Source organism: Mycteria americana, chromosome 1, assembly GCF_035582795.1.
Source record: "Mycteria americana isolate JAX WOST 10 ecotype Jacksonville Zoo and Gardens chromosome 1, USCA_MyAme_1.0, whole genome shotgun sequence".
Taxonomy (NCBI): domain Eukaryota; kingdom Metazoa; phylum Chordata; class Aves; order Ciconiiformes; family Ciconiidae; genus Mycteria; species Mycteria americana.
In genome coordinates this window covers 123,754,693-123,777,663 of record NC_134365.1, presented here as the reverse complement: position 1 = coordinate 123,777,663, position 22,971 = coordinate 123,754,693, and the positions used below count along the sequence as shown (strand labels likewise).

At 45.2% G+C, this 22,971-nt stretch overlaps 1 protein-coding gene across 1 annotated transcript in view; it reads right to left on the bottom strand.

Moving 5' to 3' along the window:
- UMODL1 (uromodulin like 1) overlaps positions 1 to 22,971 on the bottom strand; it is a 60,571-nt gene that overhangs the window by 23,417 nt on the left and 14,183 nt on the right. Inside the window, exons 3-13 of the mRNA XM_075519140.1 lie at positions 19,623 to 19,784; positions 19,113 to 19,219; positions 16,952 to 17,144; positions 15,278 to 15,418; positions 14,372 to 14,491; positions 12,368 to 12,622; positions 10,874 to 10,986; positions 8,523 to 8,742; positions 4,819 to 4,956; positions 3,535 to 4,266; positions 267 to 379 (exon numbers count right to left, since the gene is read on the bottom strand). Coding sequence (XP_075375255.1) covers positions 267 to 379; positions 3,535 to 4,266; positions 4,819 to 4,956; positions 8,523 to 8,742; positions 10,874 to 10,986; positions 12,368 to 12,622; positions 14,372 to 14,491; positions 15,278 to 15,418; positions 16,952 to 17,144; positions 19,113 to 19,219; positions 19,623 to 19,784 — 2,294 coding nt within the window. The remainder of the gene's footprint in view (positions 1 to 266; positions 380 to 3,534; positions 4,267 to 4,818; positions 4,957 to 8,522; positions 8,743 to 10,873; positions 10,987 to 12,367; positions 12,623 to 14,371; positions 14,492 to 15,277; positions 15,419 to 16,951; positions 17,145 to 19,112; positions 19,220 to 19,622; positions 19,785 to 22,971) is intronic.

Here is a 22,971-nt window from a genome sequence, read left to right as displayed (position 1 = left end):
TCACCACATCCCTGGAGGAAATCAATAAGCCAGTATAAGTGGGTATGAGAAGCGGTGGAAATGGAGGCACCAGAGAATCCCCAGATCCTGATCTCACTCTAAAACATGGCTGCACGCTCATCCTGCAATCTCAGACAGTCAGGGGGACTCAGACTTCACAGGTGTGTCAAGGGATACACACGCGGCATACAGCCTTCATGGGAAAAAGATCGTACACATGGTTTCATTGAGACTGGTAACAGGTCACGTCCTTCTTAGCCACTTACTTCATCAACAAAGAGCTGTGCAAAGGTTTGGTATTCCTCACTGCTTGTATTGCTAAAGCCCGGAGAGTATTTCACATTTGTTATCCGTACCATGCCGCTAAGTTTCTGGACAGCTGCAAAGTAAGAAAAAGACAATTTAAATACATGTTCCATGGACTGTACTCCATGGACAAGTGTGGACCGTCACTGGCATGCCTGGCCACATGGGATATGCATCAACTCGTAACAGCAGAAGGTCAGCCCTCCGAAACATAGCCAAAAATCCAAATGTCTAAACATAGGCATCCAGCACCTTAGTCTGCCCTCTCTGGCCCCTGAGTGCCTCTCAAGAAGGACACAGACCTCCTGTAGGTCTTATATCTGCCAGCTCTGTCTTGGATGCTCTGGGGCATCTGAAATGTTGCTCCATGGCTATGTTCAGGTACCTGAATTGCTCTCCTAGACTCAGCTAGCTGTTCCAGCTCCTTCTACATGCAACAGGGTGACACCAGTCCTTCCAGACGGCAAATCATTCCACCACCAAGGTCCTCCCTCCAGCCTCAGAGGAAGGCTAGACCACTGCCTGAGATTAGACATCTATGTTTTAGGCAGCTATTGTACGATGAGATGCATCCCAACAGGGTGTTCCTCCTGAAGCTCCTCCTCCCTGAAGCTGTACCTGCTGAATCACATTAAGGCAGTCTCAAATGTTTTAGGTCATTTTTCACTATCACTGGTTTTGGCATTGTAACTACAGACACTGAAGGTGATCACAAGCAGGAGAGAAAGGGCTTCTCAAGACATGATTCATAGCCCTAGCATCCCTTCAGTGGCTAACCAGGCAAGCTGACTGCCATCACCCAATACCGTGACCCTTGCCAGCCAGCTGTCCTCACACTGCCTTCCAGCTTCTAACAGATCATCACTCCGAGCATCCAAGATCTAACGTTTCAATGTTTTATATGAATTTAGGATAGTCTTCACCAAAGACGTCAAGAACTGTATCATCTGGCTAAGGATTCAGTTTAAAATTGTTTCTGAATTAAGGTATCAGTCTTTACTTTCTGGTGTACCAGCTTGCTTTCCTCCCTACACACATCTGTCCTGATTTCCACAGTATATAAGGCCCGAGGTTCCAGCTCTGAGACTGTCAGACTCCTATACGGAGTTTTAGTCTCCCATATTAGCTGCTTTTTCTGAAGCAGCAAGCAGAAAAGCAGGGCTCTGCATAAGCTCTCTGGATCACGTTACATCAAAGTTGGTTCTAGGCACACTGGGGACAATAATCCTTTGAGCTGGGACAGGTACTAGAAGAGAAGAAATAGTGATCAAGTAAAGCTTTGCAGGGGACAGGAGAAAGTCATGCCTGCTTAAAGCAAGCCACTGAAGCAGGCTTCCTTTATCCCAGCATACTTGTGATCCCAAAGGAACCCTCACCACCACCGGCCAGATCAAAGGATTTGGGCTTGCTTTTTGCTATGACTTGTCCTGTCACGTGAACATAGGTATTTAGGAGACAAACCACATTCAGTTATCTGATGGTGAGAAGGGAAAATGTTCTGAACAATTTTTGAACAACAACAAAAAAATCAGTATTTAAAGACAAGACAGACTATGAAGAGTTGGCTGAGGTTGACCCTCCAGGTCAGAGAAGTTGCCACAAGTAGGAGCTCTGTATTAAACTTCACCAAACATGGATTTTTGCCCTCTGAATTTTTGGCCCCGGGCTAGTGAGATACCACTATGGTGGCTCTTCCTCTTGTTCCCCAGGCATAATCCCTTCATAAGCTTCTTTCCCAGCAAAGGCACTTGGCTGAATACATGATTCATCAGGAAAAGAAAACAAGTTTTTATAAACCGAACTTTTTTGCGTAGAATTCTTCAATTTGTTTTCCAGCTGGAAGAAAACGACCTTTGGTTTTTTGTCAGTTAAAATTAGCTATTTTGATATTTTTTAAAAAAGGAACATTTTTTGTTTTCATTTAAAAGAAAAAAAAACCACCACATTTTTTTACTCTTCCCTACATTGAAAGGGGGCAGGGGAAACACAAAGCAAAGCAGTAAATGGAGCTTTTCAATTCATGTTGTTTGGTCCAAAATTATTTTTTTCCTCCTTTTGGCCACTGAGGTCCCAAATCAGTTATTTGCCCGGCTCTGTTCCCAGGTCTCACCCATGCCAGGCAGAGTGAAGGATACAACCTGAAGAAGAGAGAAGACAAAAGCTGAATGGGGACATCAGCACGGCTGCCCAGAGCTTAGCAGGACTGGAGAAGTGGACACTGTGGCACTGGTGATCAGGACTGGTGGTACAAGAGAGGCTGGAGAAGCAGCAGAGCTAGCCTTACATGGCTGAAAAAGAGGTTTTCCAGGGAGAAAGGAATAAGGGAGAACCAGAAGTGGGGCTGGATGAGTGGAGACCCCAGGAACAGGAGATCAGAGTGCAGGGGAAGAGAAAGGAGCAGAGGGGAGTGCAGTTTGGGATCGGAGAGACGTGGAGGACATGAGAGGCAGAATAAAGACAAGCAGAAACAAAACTGAAATAGGTATCACTTACTAACACACTAAAGAAAAAATACATTTAGTGATGGGAAGAGACAGCAGCATTCCTATCCCAAACAAAACCGTAATTTAAAGGCCAGATCTGACTCTAACCTTGAAATATGATTCCGCTCCAATCAACAGAAAAATCCCCTAATTAGCTGCAATACGTCTGCCCAAACCCAAACAGATGAAGCCCTCCCCGCCAGCCTAGTTACTCTCAATTACAGCTCTTGAAAAAGTGCCTCACAGGTTTCCACGCAGCTCCTGCCCCACAGGGCATTTGCGGGGCTCTGCCTAATCCATCCTCTGCTGAGAGGAGTAGGAAAGCAGGTCATTTGCCTTCCCGGGTCTCTAAGGTAACTCTATAGGCGGCTGCTGCTGCAGTACCCTGGTGCCAGAGCAAGCAGGAGAAACCAAGATGTGTGGCAAAAGGACAAGCAGCACATGTTTCGATGAGCCACGCTCAGTGCACTGTATGATTTGCTTCACCTGCTTTGAGATGAAGAAATGTAACATCGATAAAACTAACTGCCAAATTACCAGAAAGATAAATTATTTTGACATGCTGATTTAGAAAAAAGGGCCAATTCCTGCAAGAAAATAATTTTGACGTAGACAAACTAGTTTCAGACGCCTTCATCCCAGGCCGCTGATTCCAATTGTGCATCTTTCTGGACTCCGAGCGAGGCTTTGCTTCTCACGCGGATGAACTACCACGCGTGCAGACCCCTGCCAGACGCATACTCACTGCGGTCCATGGCTGGGCCTGCCGTGGGGCTGGGAGCTGGAGAGGCGCCTGGCAGAGCTGGTGATCCCGGGGCTCCAGCGTATTTCTCGGACCACGAGCTGTTCTCTCTTCCCATCTCTGCGTGTGCTCCGAGCGTGGCGTTGAGGGTGGGAGTGCCAGCATCCCCTGCGGCCAGCAAAGCTGTACCAGGACCGGCTTGAGAGTTGGCTTGAGGCACACTAGAAGCTGTGTGACTTCTAGTGGTAGCAAAGGACGTTTGATTTGGAAACACCAGCAATGGTGAATTGAGTTGCCCTTGCCCAGCTGTGCCTGTGGGTGCATTCGTGAGAGCAGCCGCTCGCTGCGATGCACTGGGGGAAGCCTCTGCCACAGAGCTTCGCTGCGACAGACTTACGGCCGCTCGCCGCTCTGTGCTCACGGCCAGTTCCTTGCTGGCTGCAAGCCCCGTGGCCGTGGGGCTGCTGTCCCTGCCGAAGCCCATCTGTGGTGCCAGGCCTGTTCTCCAAGGGGCTGGAGGAGCGCTGGTGGGAGAATGACCGTGGGGCACTTTGTCACCCAGGGGCAGTGCAGCAGGGAGGTGTACGGTGGTGCTCATCTCGGAGCCTATAGCAGCCACCATCTCGGTGGTGGCAGGGGAAGCAGGGGCTGCAGGGCTTCCTTCTTCAGGAGCAAACTCTGTGGTGTTTGTTACCTCAGGAGCCGTTGTTTCAGTGAGAGGGTCCACAATCTCACCTGCAAAACAGCAAACGCACATTGAAATGGGACCTCGAACTGGATGAGGAGGCACCAGGGTCTGACCTGAAAATGGGGCTGAGACCACTCAGCCACGCTTAATAGCGTTACAGAAACAGGTCTTGCATATTTCATTAACACATTGTAGCATACGTGATTTTTTTTGTATTGAATGTGGTTTGTGCCTACACAAAGAAGCAGACGATTCCTGGGTCTCCTCTTCTGGTTGGGAGGGCATGGATCATTAAAGTGGGAGGAAATTAGCCACAGACATACCAAAAGAGGAAAAAGTATGTGTCATGTTTCTCAGCAGTCAGTCATTAGGCTAATCAAGAAGGATCTCAAGAGAGATTTAATCTGAAGACACATATAAGGTTCACCTTCATGTTCAGAGACAGATCATGTATAGTCCTTCAGCCAGAGACTGCAAAGGTGTATCTATATACACATTGTATGATATATAAACAGTTGCAATAAAAGCAGAGGTAGACAAACACCACTTATTCCAGCCTTTCATGGTGAAGAGAAACTACATGCCAGTCTTTTGCTCACCCTCACAGTTTCTTCCAGGTCGGGATGGATTGGTATCCATGGTTGTCTTGCATCTGCACAGGTACGAGCCCATCAGGTTGATACACTCTGCAAGCACAGAGCAGTCATTCTCGGCGTGAGAAGCACATTCATCCCAGTCTGTAAGACCAAAACCAGAACGTCGGTCAGACAGCCTCCCTTCTGGCTGCATTAAGCTAGAAATAACCATAAAGCAGTCCTTTCTTCATTTTTTGAATTTATGAATGTGGTCTTCCTTTTTTGTCATTTACCTGACAGCCAAGCTCTGAGTGATGCAGAACACTATCTGTGTTGTTATTCTCTCACATAAAAATCAACCTTTGTCCTTGTACTCTGAAAAATATTTTCTCCAGGCAAAGGCTTTCTTAATAATTTTTTTTAGAAGTAAACATTAATTTGAAGTGAAAAAAATATTGTAGGTTTGTACTATAGCTATATCAAAAGCATACATTATACCAAGTTCTGCGTACAGTACCGCCAGATACATCAGGTAATGAATAGATCTGTTACCACTAGCTACCAGTAGATAGAATATTAAATAGAGACTTAATCCAAATAATTTTCTGCTTCAAATAAAAGGTAAATGCAAGTAACTCCCACAAGAAGCACTCTTCAGTTCTTAACAGAGGAAGTGCTGAGGGCAAAGACTCTTTTTAGAAAAGATCTCTTCTCAAAGGCAATACTGTAGAACTGTGACCCTCTTTCTGGTAGTCTCAGAAAAGAGATCCTGGTTCATCGATGCATGAATATGCTCTAAGGGTGTTCCTTATGTCTAATTTCAGCTGCTCTGAATCAGTTAGAGATGCTTCTTTCATGGAGTTATAGACCTATATTATTGCCGAGTCTCTTCACTCTTGAGGGATTTACCATTTGATTGATTACCAATGATTACCATTCACACCCTGTTCCAGCAAACTTGAAAGGCCAGGTTAATGCTTTGGGCATGAATAATCTCAGTGAATCCCTTGTGTATACACCTTCACTGCCTCAGGGCCGTAAGTGAAGGAGAGCAGAAAACCAGACTGGAAACTGTGCCTTGGGACAAATAATTCTGATCAGAGGCTAGAAAATTATTTTGAACAATGCATTATCGTAAGTGCTTGTTCTGCAAATGTGCAGAGATTAATCACTGTGATTATTTCTCCAAAACAAAGGAAATTCCCATTCTAGAAACAGAAAGTGCAGAGCAGATGTCTGCATGCGCATACATCCGTTCATCTTTCTGCTTGCAGACAGCCTTCCCCTTTTACTTCATTCCAGCTAATATTTCAATTCTTTCTCCTTTCTTCCTCATTAGATAATTGTTGTATCCGTGATTGTTTCCATTAGACAATTTCATGCGTCTATGGCCAGCATCTGCCTATTGCGTTGCCGCCTAAGCCGCTTAGAGGAAATGCAGAAGTATGCAGGATTGACTAAAGCACCAGCAACAAAAGTGCTCTCATTAATGCCTTACCATACTATGATGTAATTGTGGCTCTTGATGGCTTCAAACACCATCTGAGAGATGCTCCCGTGCTAATTGCCAAAGAACTTACATTCACTGGCTCCATTGTCTCTGAAGGTTTCCTTTCTCATCACTTAGCATGGCTTTTTAAGCAAATTCCTTCACCTCTGATGGCCACATTCAATCACGCATCAGGCCAAAACACTTATGTTCTCTTCTCAGTGCTCACTGGCACTAGCATGTCACTCATGCACATACATGCACACACACACTGCACTTTTTTCCTCTATAACCATTACATCTCAGCCAAGGTGTGCTCTGTGCTCTCTTTCTGCACTCTTTGCATCTCTGTGGCCTTTCACTTTTGGCAAGTGCCTTCCCCACACACACACCTCAACCAACAGTCCTACTCCAAGCATTAATAAAAAAAACACCTTTGTGTTTGCTCTGATTACCTGTTATACCTGTAAGAGGTACATGCAATGGGTAAAAATCTGTGAAATTCCTTGCCTAATGATGCTGCAGGTGCTAAACATTTGCATGACTTCACGGGGAACTCATGGAGGAGGAACCCAAAGAAACCACTTTGGATTCAGGGAGTCCTGGAGCTGAAAATAGTTGGTGGCTAAGAGAGTTTTAGTGAGAGGCGTCATCTACACTTGCCATATTCTTACACTTCTCCAGGAACTGGCTCCTGGCTGCTACTGAGGATGTGATATTGTGCTAGATGGATCTTGGACCTGACTCAGTACATGGCCCTTTCTTTTTCCTTACCATGCCTCACACAACAGACAGCCATTTTAGTGTCTCTATTAATCATGGCAGTAAACTTAATAATTTATGAGTCTACAAAGAGAGGTGCAATTGTTCCACTCCTTCCATTTGTGCTATCCCTTCTGACTTACCCTTGCTGTTTCAAAGTTGAATTCCCTGCTCTGCCACTGTCACTAAACCAAGCATGTAGCCTTTTGGTGGTCAGGCTCCACAGAGGATCCAGGTGGCATTGCTCCACTGGTGCAAGAGGAGCTGTGCGGGCTTACTGCCAAAGGGCACGTCCCAGGGCTCTCGGGGGTCAGGAAGCAATACAGCCCATTATACAAATCTTTTCTTCATGTGCTGCACTCCTTTGCCTTATCTTCCACATGTGACTTCAGGAAACTCATGTCAAACAAATGCTTGTTTGGGCACAGCTAAGAAATAGACCCCTTTTCTCCACCCCTAAGGAGGAGTTGGCTGTGCTCCTGGCTAAGAGTGGTGCTACTGGAAGCCACCTGGCTTTCTGCAATTAAAGTAGCAGTCCAGAGCTATTGCCTTCTTCCTCCCCGCTCTTTCCGTCCCAGGATCAATAATATTTGTAAAGTATTTTGGCACACATCAGCATCTTGCAATTCAGTATCTGCTACCACTGTGATATTTGTAGGCTGCAGGTGCAATTTGTCTCTTCTGTTGTTTTCCTGTTCTGTTCCCCTTAACCTCCATATGCTCTGCAACTCCAAAGACAGTTTTCCCTGATCACAGTAAATAAGCTTTTAAGGGCTCAGTGCACTGGGGGAGAAGAATAACCCATTCCGTTTGCTTTGGCAACTCTCTGAACTCTGGCTGGCTCTGCCAGCTGGGAAACCTGAAGCCAGAACTTAGTCCTTTGAAGATAAAAATGGTGATTACTGAAGATCAAACAAAGGCCTAGTTTAACATGAATTCCATACGTGTTTCTTTAGTTCTATTCACTGAGAGGACATTTGGGAATTTCTCTGGCTGGATTTCTATAGTGAAGATGTTAGATTTCTGTTCTTAAACCCTGGCCCAAATACAGCCCCACAGCCTTGAAGCACAAAACTGTCTAGAGGGCATGTGTACGCTAAAGGCTACAAATATTCCACAGTAATCCTATCCGCAATTCAGTGTGAGAAAGATACAGCAAACTTTCAACTGCTCACAAGGAGAGAGGAAAATTAATAGGGAAATCAGGGGCTCCACTCCTCCTTAAACACAGTGGAGGGAAGCAGTGCCTGCAGGTACCTGGGGACAGCCAATGCTCCTTCTTCCGACCCCTTCTGGGCTTATAGATAACAGCCCATGGAGGAGTGCTCACGTTGTGGTTTTCCCTCCAACAAACCACTGTAAGCTCCACATACTTTGTCCCTCTATAAAGTATTTTTCAGGAAGAATGCTGGTGATACTGTGCGTGATGAAAATACAAACCCCGTTTTGTTGTTTGGAAAAAAAAAATTAAAATTACCTTCTACTGCAGTGTTTTGCTGGTCCACCAAAAGCGCAGAGCCATTGTACAGGTAAGAAAGCACCAGGGCAAATGTGGAGGCATCGACTGGGAACTCGGGGTCCTGCAGAGTGATTCTGAGCCTCACAATGATGCTTCCAGCTTGCAGGGATTCGGTCTGCACTTTCAGCTTCCCAGATTTGTATAAGGCAGAAATGTTGGCTGGAAATGAATTTTCAAGCTGAGAAAAGGGAGAGAAGCATCGACAATTAGGAACCCAACAGGAATAGCTCCTTTTAAAACTGAACTATGGTGGTACCATTTTAAAGATTTATATATGCACGACATAGAAAATGTTATAAAAAGAAAAGTTTCGAGGTGTTTCAGAAATCTTACTTTTCAGAGATTATTGAGGCACAGGGAAGCGTGAGTCTCCTTGGTGCACCTAGGAACCCTTGAAAATGGTACCCATCTGACCACTGGTCTTACAAAACAAATTTCATATTGGGCTCAAGGGAGCAGAATTCCTTCTGCCCCTGTTTGCGTGCATCAAAGATGATTTGGCCCAGTAAGTCTGCATGCATCAGACCCTTGATGTTAGCTCTGTATGCCACATAAGCTTTTTGTCCCAAGCCTCCTATATACTCACCTCTGCACTCCCAGACACTGGAACCTGGTCATCCCTACTGCTGCTGGAGCAGACTCTGGCTTGATTTTGGCTGCTACCGGCTAGCAGTCCCCCAGGCACACCCAGGCGGAGTCTGACACTTAGCATCGGCCGGGGGCCAGTCCCTACAGGCAATCTGAATGTGACCACCGTACTGGAAGACCCAGCTGCACGGATGCAGGCTGGTTTGTGCCAATTGGTGTCAGTGTCAGAGAATGGTTCAGGAAGTTTCATTTACCAGTATGGGCATAGCTTTAGCTCCCAGGGATTATTTGAAACTCCCCAGTCCAAGTCCAGCCTGCAGCCAAGTCTAATGACAAAGAAATCTCAGGATGAGAGACAAGAAAAATGGGGGTGGATAACTTCAAGAAAATGTGTTTGAGACAGCCCAGCTTCAAGGCAATATCACAATTATGGTTGATTACCAATCCAGTAAGTAGACACATCAGTTGAACAAATGGTGTTACTCTGAACGTTAAAGCTAGCATACTGCTGTCAATATTTGAGCTGTGCAGGAGATGGCGGTTTTGCCTTACATCTCTAGAAGGCATCTCTGTGCTTGAGCCTTTTGCTCCTACATACACTTCAAAGCATGCCTTTGAGCATGCAATGCAGCACCGTAAATCAACACAGCTTTGCTCCTGTTCAGCCAGAGTTTGCTCCAAAAATTCCTGCAAACAAGCTGTTTAATTGGTCTAAGTTCAGATCAGGGTAGGGAGGCAAGAAAAAGAGAGGAGAGAGGAACTGAGAGGGGGATGTTGTGCTCCCAAACACCCAAGGCGGCAGAAGCAACACAGACGGGCAATGCTCCTTTTCCTTCTCAACCTCATGATGCCAATTAGATCTGCATTAGTCTCAGAGGAGATTCACTGACAAAAATCCTCCTGCACAATAAAAGCAAACAATTTGCTGCTACGGGAAATAAAAGCATGTCAGGAGGTTCAACTTGCAATTTCTCATGAGCAAACACCTCTTCTGCGCTGCCTTTGAAAGTATAGCTCCATTATTGGGTTTTTTCCTCAGATTTATATTCACGTATGTTTGAGTCCCCCTTTGTTTTGGGAAAGTCTAATTTTGGATGGAGATTCAAATTCCTCTGTACGGGCCCTGTTCTCTACAGCAAAACTGTAAGAGATCGCTGCATCTGAAATGTCCCCCCTGTGTGGGAAGCTGAGAGCTGGTAACAGACTTCACGACTCAAGTTTTGTGTATGGCTGATTACACCTGAGCACGGACAGTGGCTACATGTGCACATGCAATGAATGGGGCTGGAGAAGAAAGCCTGACCCGGTCACTTGTCCTTAAGAAGAAAGAGCTTTGAGAGCAGTCAGACATTACTGAGAAGACAGCACTGAAATGAATACCAGCAATGTCATTCCAATAATCCATTAAAAAGCCTCAAGTCAATTTAGCGTGAGTTTATTGCCACACTAAAGGTCCAAGGAAAGGAGTCCCTGTTGCATGCCTGCATTTTTAATTCCTTTACTCTTCTGTAGGGGAAAATTCTCATTGGCTCCATTGCTAACAAGGCCAAGGGCTTGATCTGTTTAGTCAGTTGAATTTTGTTTTAATTATAAAGAAAGGTCACAGGAAACAGTATGATGATTTTCAAGGGATATTTCAGCCAGGCATAAAATCCTCTATTACATTAAATAAATTGAAAATTGAAAAAAAAATATATTACACGCAGATATTTTAGCATTACCTCTGTAAGCAACAGTCTTGAAAATTCTTCATATGCTGAGCTGCTGGCATTATGGAAATCATCAGTGAAGTTGTAGTTGAGAATCCGCATAGTAATACCAAATATCTTGGCCTCTGTAGGACACAATATTAAAACACACACTGACCAAAATCTCACACAAGACCAAAATCTCAGATGATGGAGGGAGAAGGGGGGGAAAAGGTTGTGAGAGTTTGGTATTAAACAAAGAAAATAAAGGCAATGTTCTGCTACAAGCTTCCTGTATATTGAGGAGATGCACTTACATCAGGTCCATAAAGATATTTAGGTGCCTAATTACAACTGCATGAGAATGGGCTGCACACATATCCTTGTGGACCTAAACCTACATAACTCCTGCATTTGAGTTACATCCAGGGTTGAATTGCCTGTGAGCTCATCTCTGGTCCACCAGCCACAATTATTATTTTTTTCCTGATCTTGGTAGCATGGATAGTAGACTGAAAATAATAACAAAAAACAGTGCATGCCACTTCTCTATCTGGCGAGCCCTGGCAGGTAACATACAGAGCACGTGAGCCAAAACCAAGAGCCAAGGAATCTATTAACCACTTTAACCTGTATCAACAATCTGAGGCTGTTACTCTTTGGACTGATCTGTGGAAAATTTTTCTTTTTCTCAAGGGCTCCAACTTCATACTCTGAAGTTCAGCCCCCTGTTTCCGTAACCACTAGACCTCCTACTTTCCCTCTACAAAGGGAGTAATTTCCTTCTGACCCAAACTGGAGTCATCCTTCATCTGATCAAAGGGAAGGCTCTTATGGATAAACATGAAACAGCAGCATTCTCACTGTGGCCAGTATTAAATAGTTCACTGCCTGCTTTTTGAAGAAAATAATGTGGAGAGATTTAGGCATGAAGGCTTAGGAAATAATTTAAGGATAAAGGAAAAGCAAAATTATGTCTGATCAACACACTAGGGTCTCAGGGAGCTAGCCTCACTAGCTAATTGAACAAAATTACTCAGCTATTCTGCACGCTTTCTTACACAGCTCTTGTAATTCCCTCTAATCCTGGTCACTCACAAATGTTCAACCAAATCTGCCCTTCCTCTGGGCACTCTTGCTAGCTCAGCTGAGCCCTTGACAAACCAGTTGACTGGATTTCTCACTGGCCACAGCCGTCAACCAGGAAAAATGAGGCCTGATGGGAGATGGGTGGCAGCAGAATGCAGTGCCAGGCACAAAAATAAAAAAAAAAAAGGTATTCTAGCTTAGCCCGAGATCTGTAATAGTCTGAGTCAGCTCCAGCACTGCTTTATCAACTAAGGCCAGAGCTCTGCTGCCTGATAGTCTGGATTGCGTAAATGCTGGGGTAGAGGAGAGAAAATGTGCTGAAGGAGGTGGAAAATGGAGTTCAGGACGGACCAAATGGATCATTGCTGAACTGCAAGGGAGTGGAGAAAGAAAGAGAGAGAGAAAAAAATATATAAATATTTTAAAGTGGCTATTTACCTGTTTTAACATTTTGATGGGAGATGCTGGTTTTTCCACACGTTTCATAGCTGATCTCTACTGAATACATCACACCTGCTTCCAGTCCAGACACATCCATTTGCATTTCCTCTGTCTTCATGCTTTGTATAATCTCTTTGCCCTTGAACACTTGGACTTGGAAAGTATGGTTCAGAGTAGAAGTGACATGCCAGGACGTTTCAAAACTGTTGCTGGTAACACCGAAGATTCGGTGGTTTCTAACTGCAGAGGGATCTATTGCAGTCCCAGGAAGAGTCATCACAGAAAAAATAACATTTCATGTTTAGAGCATTGTGCTATTCTAAATCCATTATAGACAAGCACTTTGACAATCAATAGGGGAAGCTCCTTTTTACATTACATCAGGACAGATTCTGCCCCTCTCACAGTACCAGGTACCCTCATCCATGAACCATCCCATTAGGGTGATTAATTTGGTGCTTACTCTTTTTATTTCCTTTTACTATACCTATTTGTGTTGAATCTCTAGTAACACTAATAATCAGCCAGTGAGCTACAGGTTCAATCAACAGAAATAAGTTTGGAATAGTGAATCTGTGTACTCTACATATGTTGACACCTGCTGTGCCTCTTGTCACTTTAATCACCAAAATACACCTCTTCAGGCAAAGGCTGCCTTGATTTATGCCTGGAAAAACCCCACAGACCCCAGCTTTTACAGGCTGGGGGCAGAGTGGTGGGCAGCATTTCACCTGTTTATGCCACTCCAGTCCGGTGCAATCATTGTCATGTCAATGGGAAAAGATAGAAGCCTTCAGAGATGGTTCCTCTCCTCAAAGAAGGAGGAGGTGTCTAAATTGGGTGGGATGAATTGCCCTCCAGCAGAGCCTGTCTGTCTCCACCAACTAGAGAGAGAGCCCCGACTAGACACCTCTCCTGTAGGCAGCTGGGGTCAGGTGAGATGAACATCATTCCCCAGGCTAACCTAGAGACCATGGCATGCTGCTGCCACAACTTCAATTCTTTCATGCTAATGCTTAGCCTGAGAAAAAAGTTTATTTTCTTAAATTGTTTCAATAGGACACAATTGTTTCCAGGCCTCTGAGCCAAGTGACTGCCAAACACCCCCGAAGCCATATCACCCCTGCTCTAGAGGGACTTCAGTTTAATTCCTCTAGCTTCAGCTTGGATCGGAAGTTGGGGATGAAGATCAAGAACATCCAGCTTGTCTCTCTGAACTAGGCAAAGAACTACTTAAAGCTATTTCCTCCCACAAGAAGAACAGGATGTTGTTATAAAAGCATTGTGATAACTCTCACCTGAAAGGGCTGAAGTCACCCACATAAGGACAAATCTCCTGGTGTTTGTTCCCACCGTAGTCCCTCAGACAGCTATCGTGTACAGCAGGGAGAGTATTCACAAAGGCTAACTCCAGTGTAGAGCAGCTTTGGCCAACCTCCCTGACTCATGTCCCCCACCAACAACTTCACAGACTCGAAAGCAAGAGGCCCGCGTCCTGGTGGCTGTGGCCACAAGGAGCTCCTGTGGTCGGTAGCAGATCCTCCCATACCTTGTTCCAGGACAAGCCTGGGACATGCAGTGAGCTGGGTCCAGGGTGAGTGAGTGGTGCTGGCCTCGCACAGCCCTCACTGGCATGCTTCTCGCGCTGGAGGATTACCCAGCACAAGCCCTATGATGGCACCTGCACTTGAATAATTCACCAGGCACAAGTGGCTCAAGAAGCCAGCACGGCCACCTCCACTTCCAGGAGGCCAGGTCCCTTCAGTAGCCATGGGAATAACAGTGGGGCTTCTCCAGTGGTCACATCACTACAGACCCCAACTGGAATGTCCTGTTGGGGGAGCCTCTCTCTTTCTCTTTCCGTAGGTGGAGATTCACTCCAAAACTATTACCAGCTTCAGTGAACACCCTCCTGTAACTCAACCAGCCACAGGACAAAGGGATCAAAGAGTGGCTGAATTAAAAGCAAGACAATATTCATTCAAATCCAAGGTTACTTACAGCACCCAGCATCTGTATCTTGGTTCGTCATGGACAAGAGACTTGAATTACTTATAGACAGAGAGCTATTGCTAGTGTTAATGAGATCCAATGCTGAACTTGGAGTAGACAGTGCCAAGCCTAGGGGAAAAATAGTATTATCATAGAGTTAAAGCATTCCTAACAAAGCAAATCCAAAATAATACCATTCATATTTTCTGCAGCTAAAAAGCAGCAATAGAAGCAATATAAATAGAACTGAAAATAAATGTATTATCATATCACAAAAGCATAAAGTAATACTTCATCTTAATTTTTGGGATTAAGGGATTGTAAAATTGTTTTCTAACTAAAGCACTGAATCTGCAAGCACTTATTTATCTCATTATCTTTAAGCCTATTAGCAGGCCCATTGATGTCTGTGGGCTGTAAGTACATGCCTCTATATTTTCCTGAACTGGTACCACAAAGTGTTATTTCACCCATTGCCAAACTCCGTCTGCCTCCAGCAGAGGACTCTGTATAATTCAGGGTGGGATTATACAACCACCGAGTCCCGGCTGCAGTCACGCAGTCAAAATGGGCAGGAGGGTTCACGTACAAATAGCGTCACTAATCGCATCTCCCCAGGAGGCTGGGGAGGTGTACTGACGCTGAGTGACTTGCTCTGAGAAGCAGAGTCTGAAGCTAGAGGGTTTGGCAGGTGAGCGAGGACAGCTGAGGGTGAGGTAGGAGAAACTGCTAGGTACTGTGACACATATACACTGCATTTCAATCAGAAATAGCTAACAGCTGGCTTACGTGGACGAGGAGAAGGGACACTGTGTGCTCCAGAAATCTTTGCCTTGCAGGTGGCACCTGCGTTAGACCACAAAGTCCTGCAGAAGCGTTCTCAGTATATCCCAAGGTGAGACCTATGTTTCTTACCTTCCTTTCTTGGGCTCAGCTGGTGAGGGTTGACATCTGCATGTTCGTGCTGAGGGTCGCAGCTGTAATAACCCTCCAGATTTACACAGGTGTTTTTCTCGGCACAAGCATTGAATTCAACATAGGAACATTCATTGACATCTAAGAAGAAGAACACATCTTGCATACATATTGATAGCAGCATCAAGATTGATCTGTGATGTGTGTAGACCAGGCTCTGGATGTGATAAATTCAGTGTAAAACTGCAGTAACTCTGCTGAAGCAATTCCGGGTGTATATGGGCGCAATGAAATCAGAATGCTGCCCTTCCCTGAAACTAGCCCTCATTCAGTTATAACCCTATCACTTTTTACTCCAGTCCATTGGAATAAGAGGATAGTTAGTGGCAGCTCTTGCTTACAGTTGCAGGGTGTCATCCAAACCTAAGAGATGTCAGTGGCAGGGAGAAGGAGATCTACCCAGTGATTTCACTGAAAGTTAGACTGAGTTTTCAAAACTAAAAACACAGAATAAGAAGTTATGACAACGGTCCTTATGGATGCATTTCAGGAAAATGTTTACATAACTACACAGTAATAAGTAGATTAAAATAATTTAAACCAAATATATTTAAATATTTACCTAACATTTTAGAAGTAGGTAGTAATACGCTATAGTAATCAACAGACTATAAATACTCCTTGTTTCATGCAAGCTACTGGAAGTAATACATGTCTATAAAAACGGACTATATCTGCTTCCCAAGAATACTTTAAACACTTTTTTTAAGAGCCTGTTCAATACAACTAATGATTATGCTACAAATGTTGAGCACTTTTGCTTTTTCGTATGACGATGGTCTATGCTATGCTATTAGGAGTGTTGTGGTTTAGCCCCACTTGGCAATTAAACACCACACAGCTGCTCGCTCACCCTCCCACCCGGTGGGATGGGGGAGAGAATCAGAAGAGCAAAACTAAGAAAACCTGTGGGTTGAGATAAAAACAGTTTAATAATTGGAACAACAAAAAAATTGTAATGAGAAGGAAAACAACATGGGAGCGAGAGAGGAACAAAACCCAGGGGGAAAAAAAAACCATGATGCAACCGCTCACCACCCGCTGACTGACGCCCAGCCAGTTCCCGAGCAGCGATCGCTGCCCCCCAGCCAACTCCCCCAGTTTCTATACTGAGCATGACGCCATATGGTATGGAATAGCCCTTTGGCCAGCTTGGGCCAGCTGTCCTGGCTGTGCCCCCTCCCAGCTTCTTGTGCGCCTGGCAGGGCATGGGAAGCTGAAAAGTCCTTGACCAGTGCAAAGACCACTTAGCAACAACCAAAACATCGGTGTGTTATCTACATTATTCTCATCCTAAATCCAAAACACAGCACCATACCAGCTACCAGGAAGAAAATTAACTCTATCCCGGCCGAAACCAGGACAGGAGAAAATAAATTTAATTGGGGAAGCAGGAGTATTCCCCTCCAAATTATTCACTCCAAACTAATTATTAACTAACTACAACCCTCTCCATCCTATAATGGATAGGTTAGGGCCATATTTGCAAAGTTTACAAGATTCACTACGCTATTTTTGAAAGCAAATGGATAGTCATACAGATGAAATCCCAAGTGAAGATGGATGAAGCCCCCTGAAAAAGCTTTCCCCCGTGACAGGATTATAATAATTAACCTTGCACTTCTGTGTCAATTACTTCATACACACGCTTCACAATGTCCTTCAAGGAAGAGGAAACCTCTGCCAGCGGAGCTGGCTGATGCAGTCCAATGAGAACCTGGGAGGCCACTGTCCCAGCGTATACTTCTGCACGGTTACTCTGGATATGGTGCACAGAGGCGTTCAAGGGCTGTAATGCACCAGTAATCTGGAAAACAGGGGAACAAACACTTTGGTATCTCATTTCTTTATCAGCACAACTGTATGCCAATGAGGCATAACCTATGCAATGATTATCATCACAATCTGAGTGTAGAAAGCACCCATTCAGAAACTACAGCAAAGTGGGAACATTTAGGTCTGTATTTATGCAAGGTGAGCTCTTGTTATTATCACATTTCACAACAGAGTTACAGGACAGTAATGCCAAGCTAAGGGAAGTGTGGAGCTTCATGTCAGATCTCAAATGCTTAGGCAGGAGGATGCAACCCAGGAAGATAAGGAAAAAGTCTTTTTGGCTTGTAATGGCATGTAAAAGTCTGTTTGGCTTAAACATCAAAATCTCAATAGGCAGAATATACTTTAGACATGCTACTACAATTCATCTGTAATAAAGCTGTCCAACAGTTCTTACTTGAAGCAACTAAAAAGACTGCTGGCAAAGGGAATAGAATGAAAAAGAAGAAAAGCAATAGACTGAGCAAGAAGGCTGGAACTAAGAGCCACAGAGACCCCAGGACTGCCAAGTCATCACAACTGCGAGTCAGGGGTCAGAGAAGTGGCATGGTGGTGGGCTGAGCATTAGGAGTCAGTGGAGCAGACAGGGCCTGGAAGACATTCCTCTGAGGAGTAGCTCATTGCGAAGCTTCAGTTTATATTTCCTATTTTTTGAGTGTTTGACTTTGCCATAGCTTGCTTTAGACCAAGATATGAAAGTCTTGGCAGATTATTGCTCTCTGTGCCTTACTATACAGTAACAGGACCAGGGTTCCTCACTTTTTTAGGATATGAGAAGGGTGAATTCAGGTAGGAGGAAGAAGTAAATTCATGCAACATCCCCATGCTACTGCTACCTTCTGTTCTTCTGCCTGTCAGTGCTAATTGGTGATGGGAGAAGGGTTTCCTTTGCTACTAGCCCCTTCCCAGGTGGAAACTGGGGAAGAGTAGAAATAAAAATGGAGGGAAATAGGGAACTGCCCTCTTGGGTACCTTTCAAAGGCCATATCTGAGCCCGGTTTTCTCCATGGCATGGTGATATGTACTAGGGAAATGCTTTGGGTTTATGGTCTGGAGGGTCTTTGTCCTAGTTCATCTATCCATTTCCTAAATACCACTTAGAGGACAAAGCGAGCCCCCGTGTCTGAGCACGGCTTTAGTTTGCAGCCTGGTTCTTCCTGCAGACCCTCCTTTCAGGAAGCGTGTGTTTTTCTTGGTTGCTTCCGACTCTTCCAACCTGCCGTGTCGGGGACAGGGAGAGGCACGCCATGCCGCTGTCGTGTGGCTGTGCACACGTTGTTGCCGATGCCACTGCTAATCCACGCACGAGGCAGAGCCTTGGTCCTACAGTTAAAGCAACACCCTGCTGTCTCCCCCAGGACTGCTTCTGTGGCAAGAATGACAACAAATGCCCTTGACCCAGACACAGTCCCCCACCATAATCCTGGGGTTTCACAGTGAAACTTCTGGTGCTGCTGACTCTGCCGGCCATGTAGTTCCCAGTGCCATAGATCCGGTTTGTCTCTTGAAAGGTTTAACTCAAAACTCCTTATCAGAAAACAGCACGCTTTGCAGGTCTTGAAATCCAGACCCTGTTGGTCATAGACCCAAAACTGAACTGAGCCAGAGCTGGAGCAAGCAATTCTTAATCAGGAAAAAACCTATATTTCAGAATGTCTTTAAATTGCCCTCAAAAGAGACCTGAAAAATTTACCAAAGAAACTGATAAATCAATGTTACTTGAGCTCCTTGAGGATGAGGGTAACATTCACCAATTAGGGATAAATTAGGGCCCAAAAAAATTATCTGGCAGAACAAAGGGGGAGCGACTGGCTGGCAAGGTTATGCCCAGCACAGAGGACTACTTGCTCCGTCCCGGGCTGGAGCAAGCGGTGGTTACTGAATAACAGAAACATGGACACAACAAGCAACACACGGGAGCGTTCGTGTTTGTACGTACCATGGAGTGCAAAAGGCGTGAATGATTCAGAAGGTGGGAATCCACTCTGATTAATTCATTAAAATCCATTTTCACAAGCACTGTCACGTTGTACCAGAATGTTCTTCCTGAAGCGTACAAAATAAGAGAGCCAAATCATCTCAGGTCTGATGCTATAGAAAGTGACAGAGCTATAGGAAGGCTCTGAGAAACCGAAGCAAGCTTAAACTTGGCAAAAATGAAGGGCCCACGTACGGCGATCAGCTACAGCCTTGTTCGCCATATGTCGCAGGCAGCGGTGCCAGTGAAGGAGAAAAACCTGAGCAAGGTCCACGGGACCCGCAGCACCCGCGGTTCAGCACTCCCAGGTGCAAGTACTGAAAATTAATATCCTGGAATTGATCCAAGGCAGATTCCCGTATTTGTTTTATGAAGAGCTATGGTAACAGTTTTCCTGCCCACTCCCACCCTCAGAAGGAAAAATTACGTGTATTTCTATTAGAAGCAGTCTTGAGTTTATCAGTAACATACCCTCTGGCACTGGATCCACACAGCCTGCTCCTTTGGATGAGCTGCAGCATTTTTTAAGCCCTGGACATTCAGTATCGAACGTGCAAGGATAATCAGATGTTTCCATATTCTCCACTGGACAAATACCAGGTCTTGAAGCAAATACACTGGATCTATTGAGTGCTAAGTAACAAAAAAATTTCTGAGAACAAAAATATAGAAAATTGTTTCCATAAAATTGTGCTATTTCATTTACAGCAAACACCTCCTCCTCATTTTAGAACTGCGTCTGTTCTGAGGTTTTCATGGGGAGAAAATAGTAGCCTAAAATACCATTATTTCATTTCAAGAGTGTAAATGTTCTCAGATTCTTCTCTTGTTCATGAAATTTCTGTTACAGAAATTTTGAACTTATAATTTGCCATTAATAATTACAGATAGATAGATAGATAGATAGATAGATAGTTTCTGAACGTGGAGACCCCAAAGCACTGCAAAGCAGAAAATGTGCCTGATGTCAGCTATGACTAATCCAAATAATATATAACGATCAAAGGAAACAAGTAATGTCTAAGCTAGAAATCGGGAGTTTTCATTTAACCTTTTGTTGCGACAAGGTTAACCTTTAGTTACAGTAATTGAAGACGTTGCGTGAGAGTGGAGACAAAATGCTGTTCTCGGGTACAGTTCAGTGGGTTACAGAGAGGGGCAGGAGATCAGAACTGAGCCCACGGTCTCCAGCCTGGCAGCGCCCTCTCCGTGTCAGCCAGCCAGCCATCCCAGGAGGTCGGTAGCCCATGGCGGACATCCCTGCAGAGAGGGCAGCTAAGGCAGAAGGTTACTGCATCCCAAGCCAAGGGCACACAGTGGTCCTGGCCCAATGCCAGCACATACTCTTCTCTGGAGGAAAAGAGAAAATATTCCTAAGCTCTATGAACAACGCTTCCACCCACACTCTCAAACATAGCTCCAAGTAATGCTCAGCTCTAGTCCTTCCAATCAACCTAAAAGATTTCTCTTTTCCATTCATTTTGTGCCTACAGGTTTTTGGTCCTACAAACTCCTGATCCATAACTGGGCAATTAAAGTCATCCACTGGACATGCAGTCATATTTGCATAAAGAAATAGCCTATTAAGACCAGTGGTTTTAAGACCATGCTCTGTGTCTTTTCGGGGGCCCAAAGTATGCTTGTCAAAGATCTCTGAAAGGTGATTAAGAAAAGTAAGCATAGCTTAATCATGGGGGTCCACACCTCCGCTGAAAAACCTGCCAAAACCCACAAGCTGGAGAACAGTGCACTGAGTTGAGACCTCTCAGCAGCATGCAGGTTACTTGCAGGTGTAATTTCAAAGATTTGCATGCAGAATACATGGTGGGACAGCACTTTCCCACACTCTTTTATATTGTATTTGATACACTCTGTGTGTATACTTTGTGTGCATACAGTCAATGAGCACAAGCTTTAACACAGCTGCCAGCATCTTTCAAGTAAAGTTGATGTTAGACCCACAAGAGCTCTGGGCAGCAAATTAGGAAACTCTGCCCCCACCCCGAACCCCAACGAACGGCCGACTGCCCTACAGGGAGCAGGGTTTGTCCTGCTCCACAATGCAGACTAGTGTGGGCCCCTTCATGCCTGCCAACCAAGGGCTCTTGCCCTCCTTGCTCTTCCCCAGGACCAACTCTGCCTCCAAAGTTCATTTTGAGTCATAGGCCTAGGTTTGCAGTAGGAGAACAAGAAAAAAAAATCAACCCTGTGCAATCTTATCCATGTTACTTCTGGGTCCAGCAAGCCCCAGTAGTATTAATCTGCTTCCCAGCATGGACCAGGAGCCTCTGCTTCTGGCTCTGGGGCTGGCAATATGGGCCATTCCCCCAAATGGGTCCTACTGCTAGAAAGCGTCTTCCCGATGTCTAGTCTAAAGCCACAATAATGTGTGATACAACCTCAGTTGCCCTTAGATGAATCCCCCACACATTCCCAGTCTCACACGATTGCTCCGTCCCAGCCTCCCATGCAGAGAGGCTAAGCAGCCTCTCGCACCGGGAGCTTGCACAGACACGAGCACCAAGGGATTTCCCTGGGTTAGTACGTCAACAGTGCTCCTTACTATTCAAACCAGGTGGATCTTGGTAAGCTTGACACAAGCATCTAAATCCCTCCAGCTCTGAGATTCAGGTGCAGTTCAAGCAGGTTTGAGATTCAAAGCAGCTTTTTCCACCTGGGTCTTTTTTTGTCATGTTTAACTGCGGTGTAAAAGATTTAATGAGTCACATGCAATCTCAGAAAACACTACTGAATCCTGGCCGAGTGCCACACTAGCCATTTATCTAAAATCAAAAGGTCATAATTTTTGCATCAGCTGAAACAGATGGATTCACATCACATTTCTGCCTAATTGTACCGATGCACTTTGAAAATTCAATTTACGCTCTCTACTTCAATCATCTTGGGGACAGTCACCTACCAAGCAACACTGCCAGCACTGGGGAGCAAGCCAGCCAACTCCTCTGTCAGTCGGATAAAGTATAGGCTTTTCTCCTCCGTTATTTGCATAAACATACAGAAGCAGAAATGCAGCACCCAGTGCTTAGCAACGAAAGCTCAGTTACCAGCCTGCCCGCATGAGAGCTGCCAGGTCTGCTGCGACTGCAGGATGGGGGGATGTCCCAGGAGACAGATGCTGAGGGACACCATTAGCTCAGCCGTAACCCCCTTCCTCTCTCTCATTCCACCTGGAGGGGCTGGGTTTCACCCAGAGGGTGCAGCAGAGCCAAGGACCAAAACGCTGTATTTGTCTCAGGCATCAGAAGGTGGAGACAAATCTATGATATTATAGAAAGAGCTCCTGGCAAAGCCTGTTACAAAGGCAGACTGGCAGTTTTCATCACATGACCCTGTTTTGGAGGTCTTTGAGCATTTCTAGACTTTACCTGCTCAGATGGATGCTTTCCATCCCAATTGCCTGTCCAGGGGTTAATCGGAATGGAGGGCATTTGCTAGTTCAGCATCTGACAAATATTTAATACCTTTCCCTGAAAAGACATATCATTCACTAGAACATATTCAGGAGCCATGGGCTGAAATTCGGCAAGGTCACAGCTGTCGGACAATGGAAGAACATGGCCTTTGAAGCACAAGATCAGTCTGTGCACGCTCAGAATAAACTTATTGAAATTTAGCTGCTGCCACCTCCAACGGGTTCATGCCTCCAGCAGCACCTTGACATGGCCATGCTCTGCCCCGCCAGCACTTGCACTGGCAATCGGTGGAGAGCCAGCAGGGATCCCTGGTGAGCCCGCAGCTCGGATGCGACTCTGGGTACCCCTGCTTCCCCTGGGCCCTGCTGGCAACGGATGGGGGACGT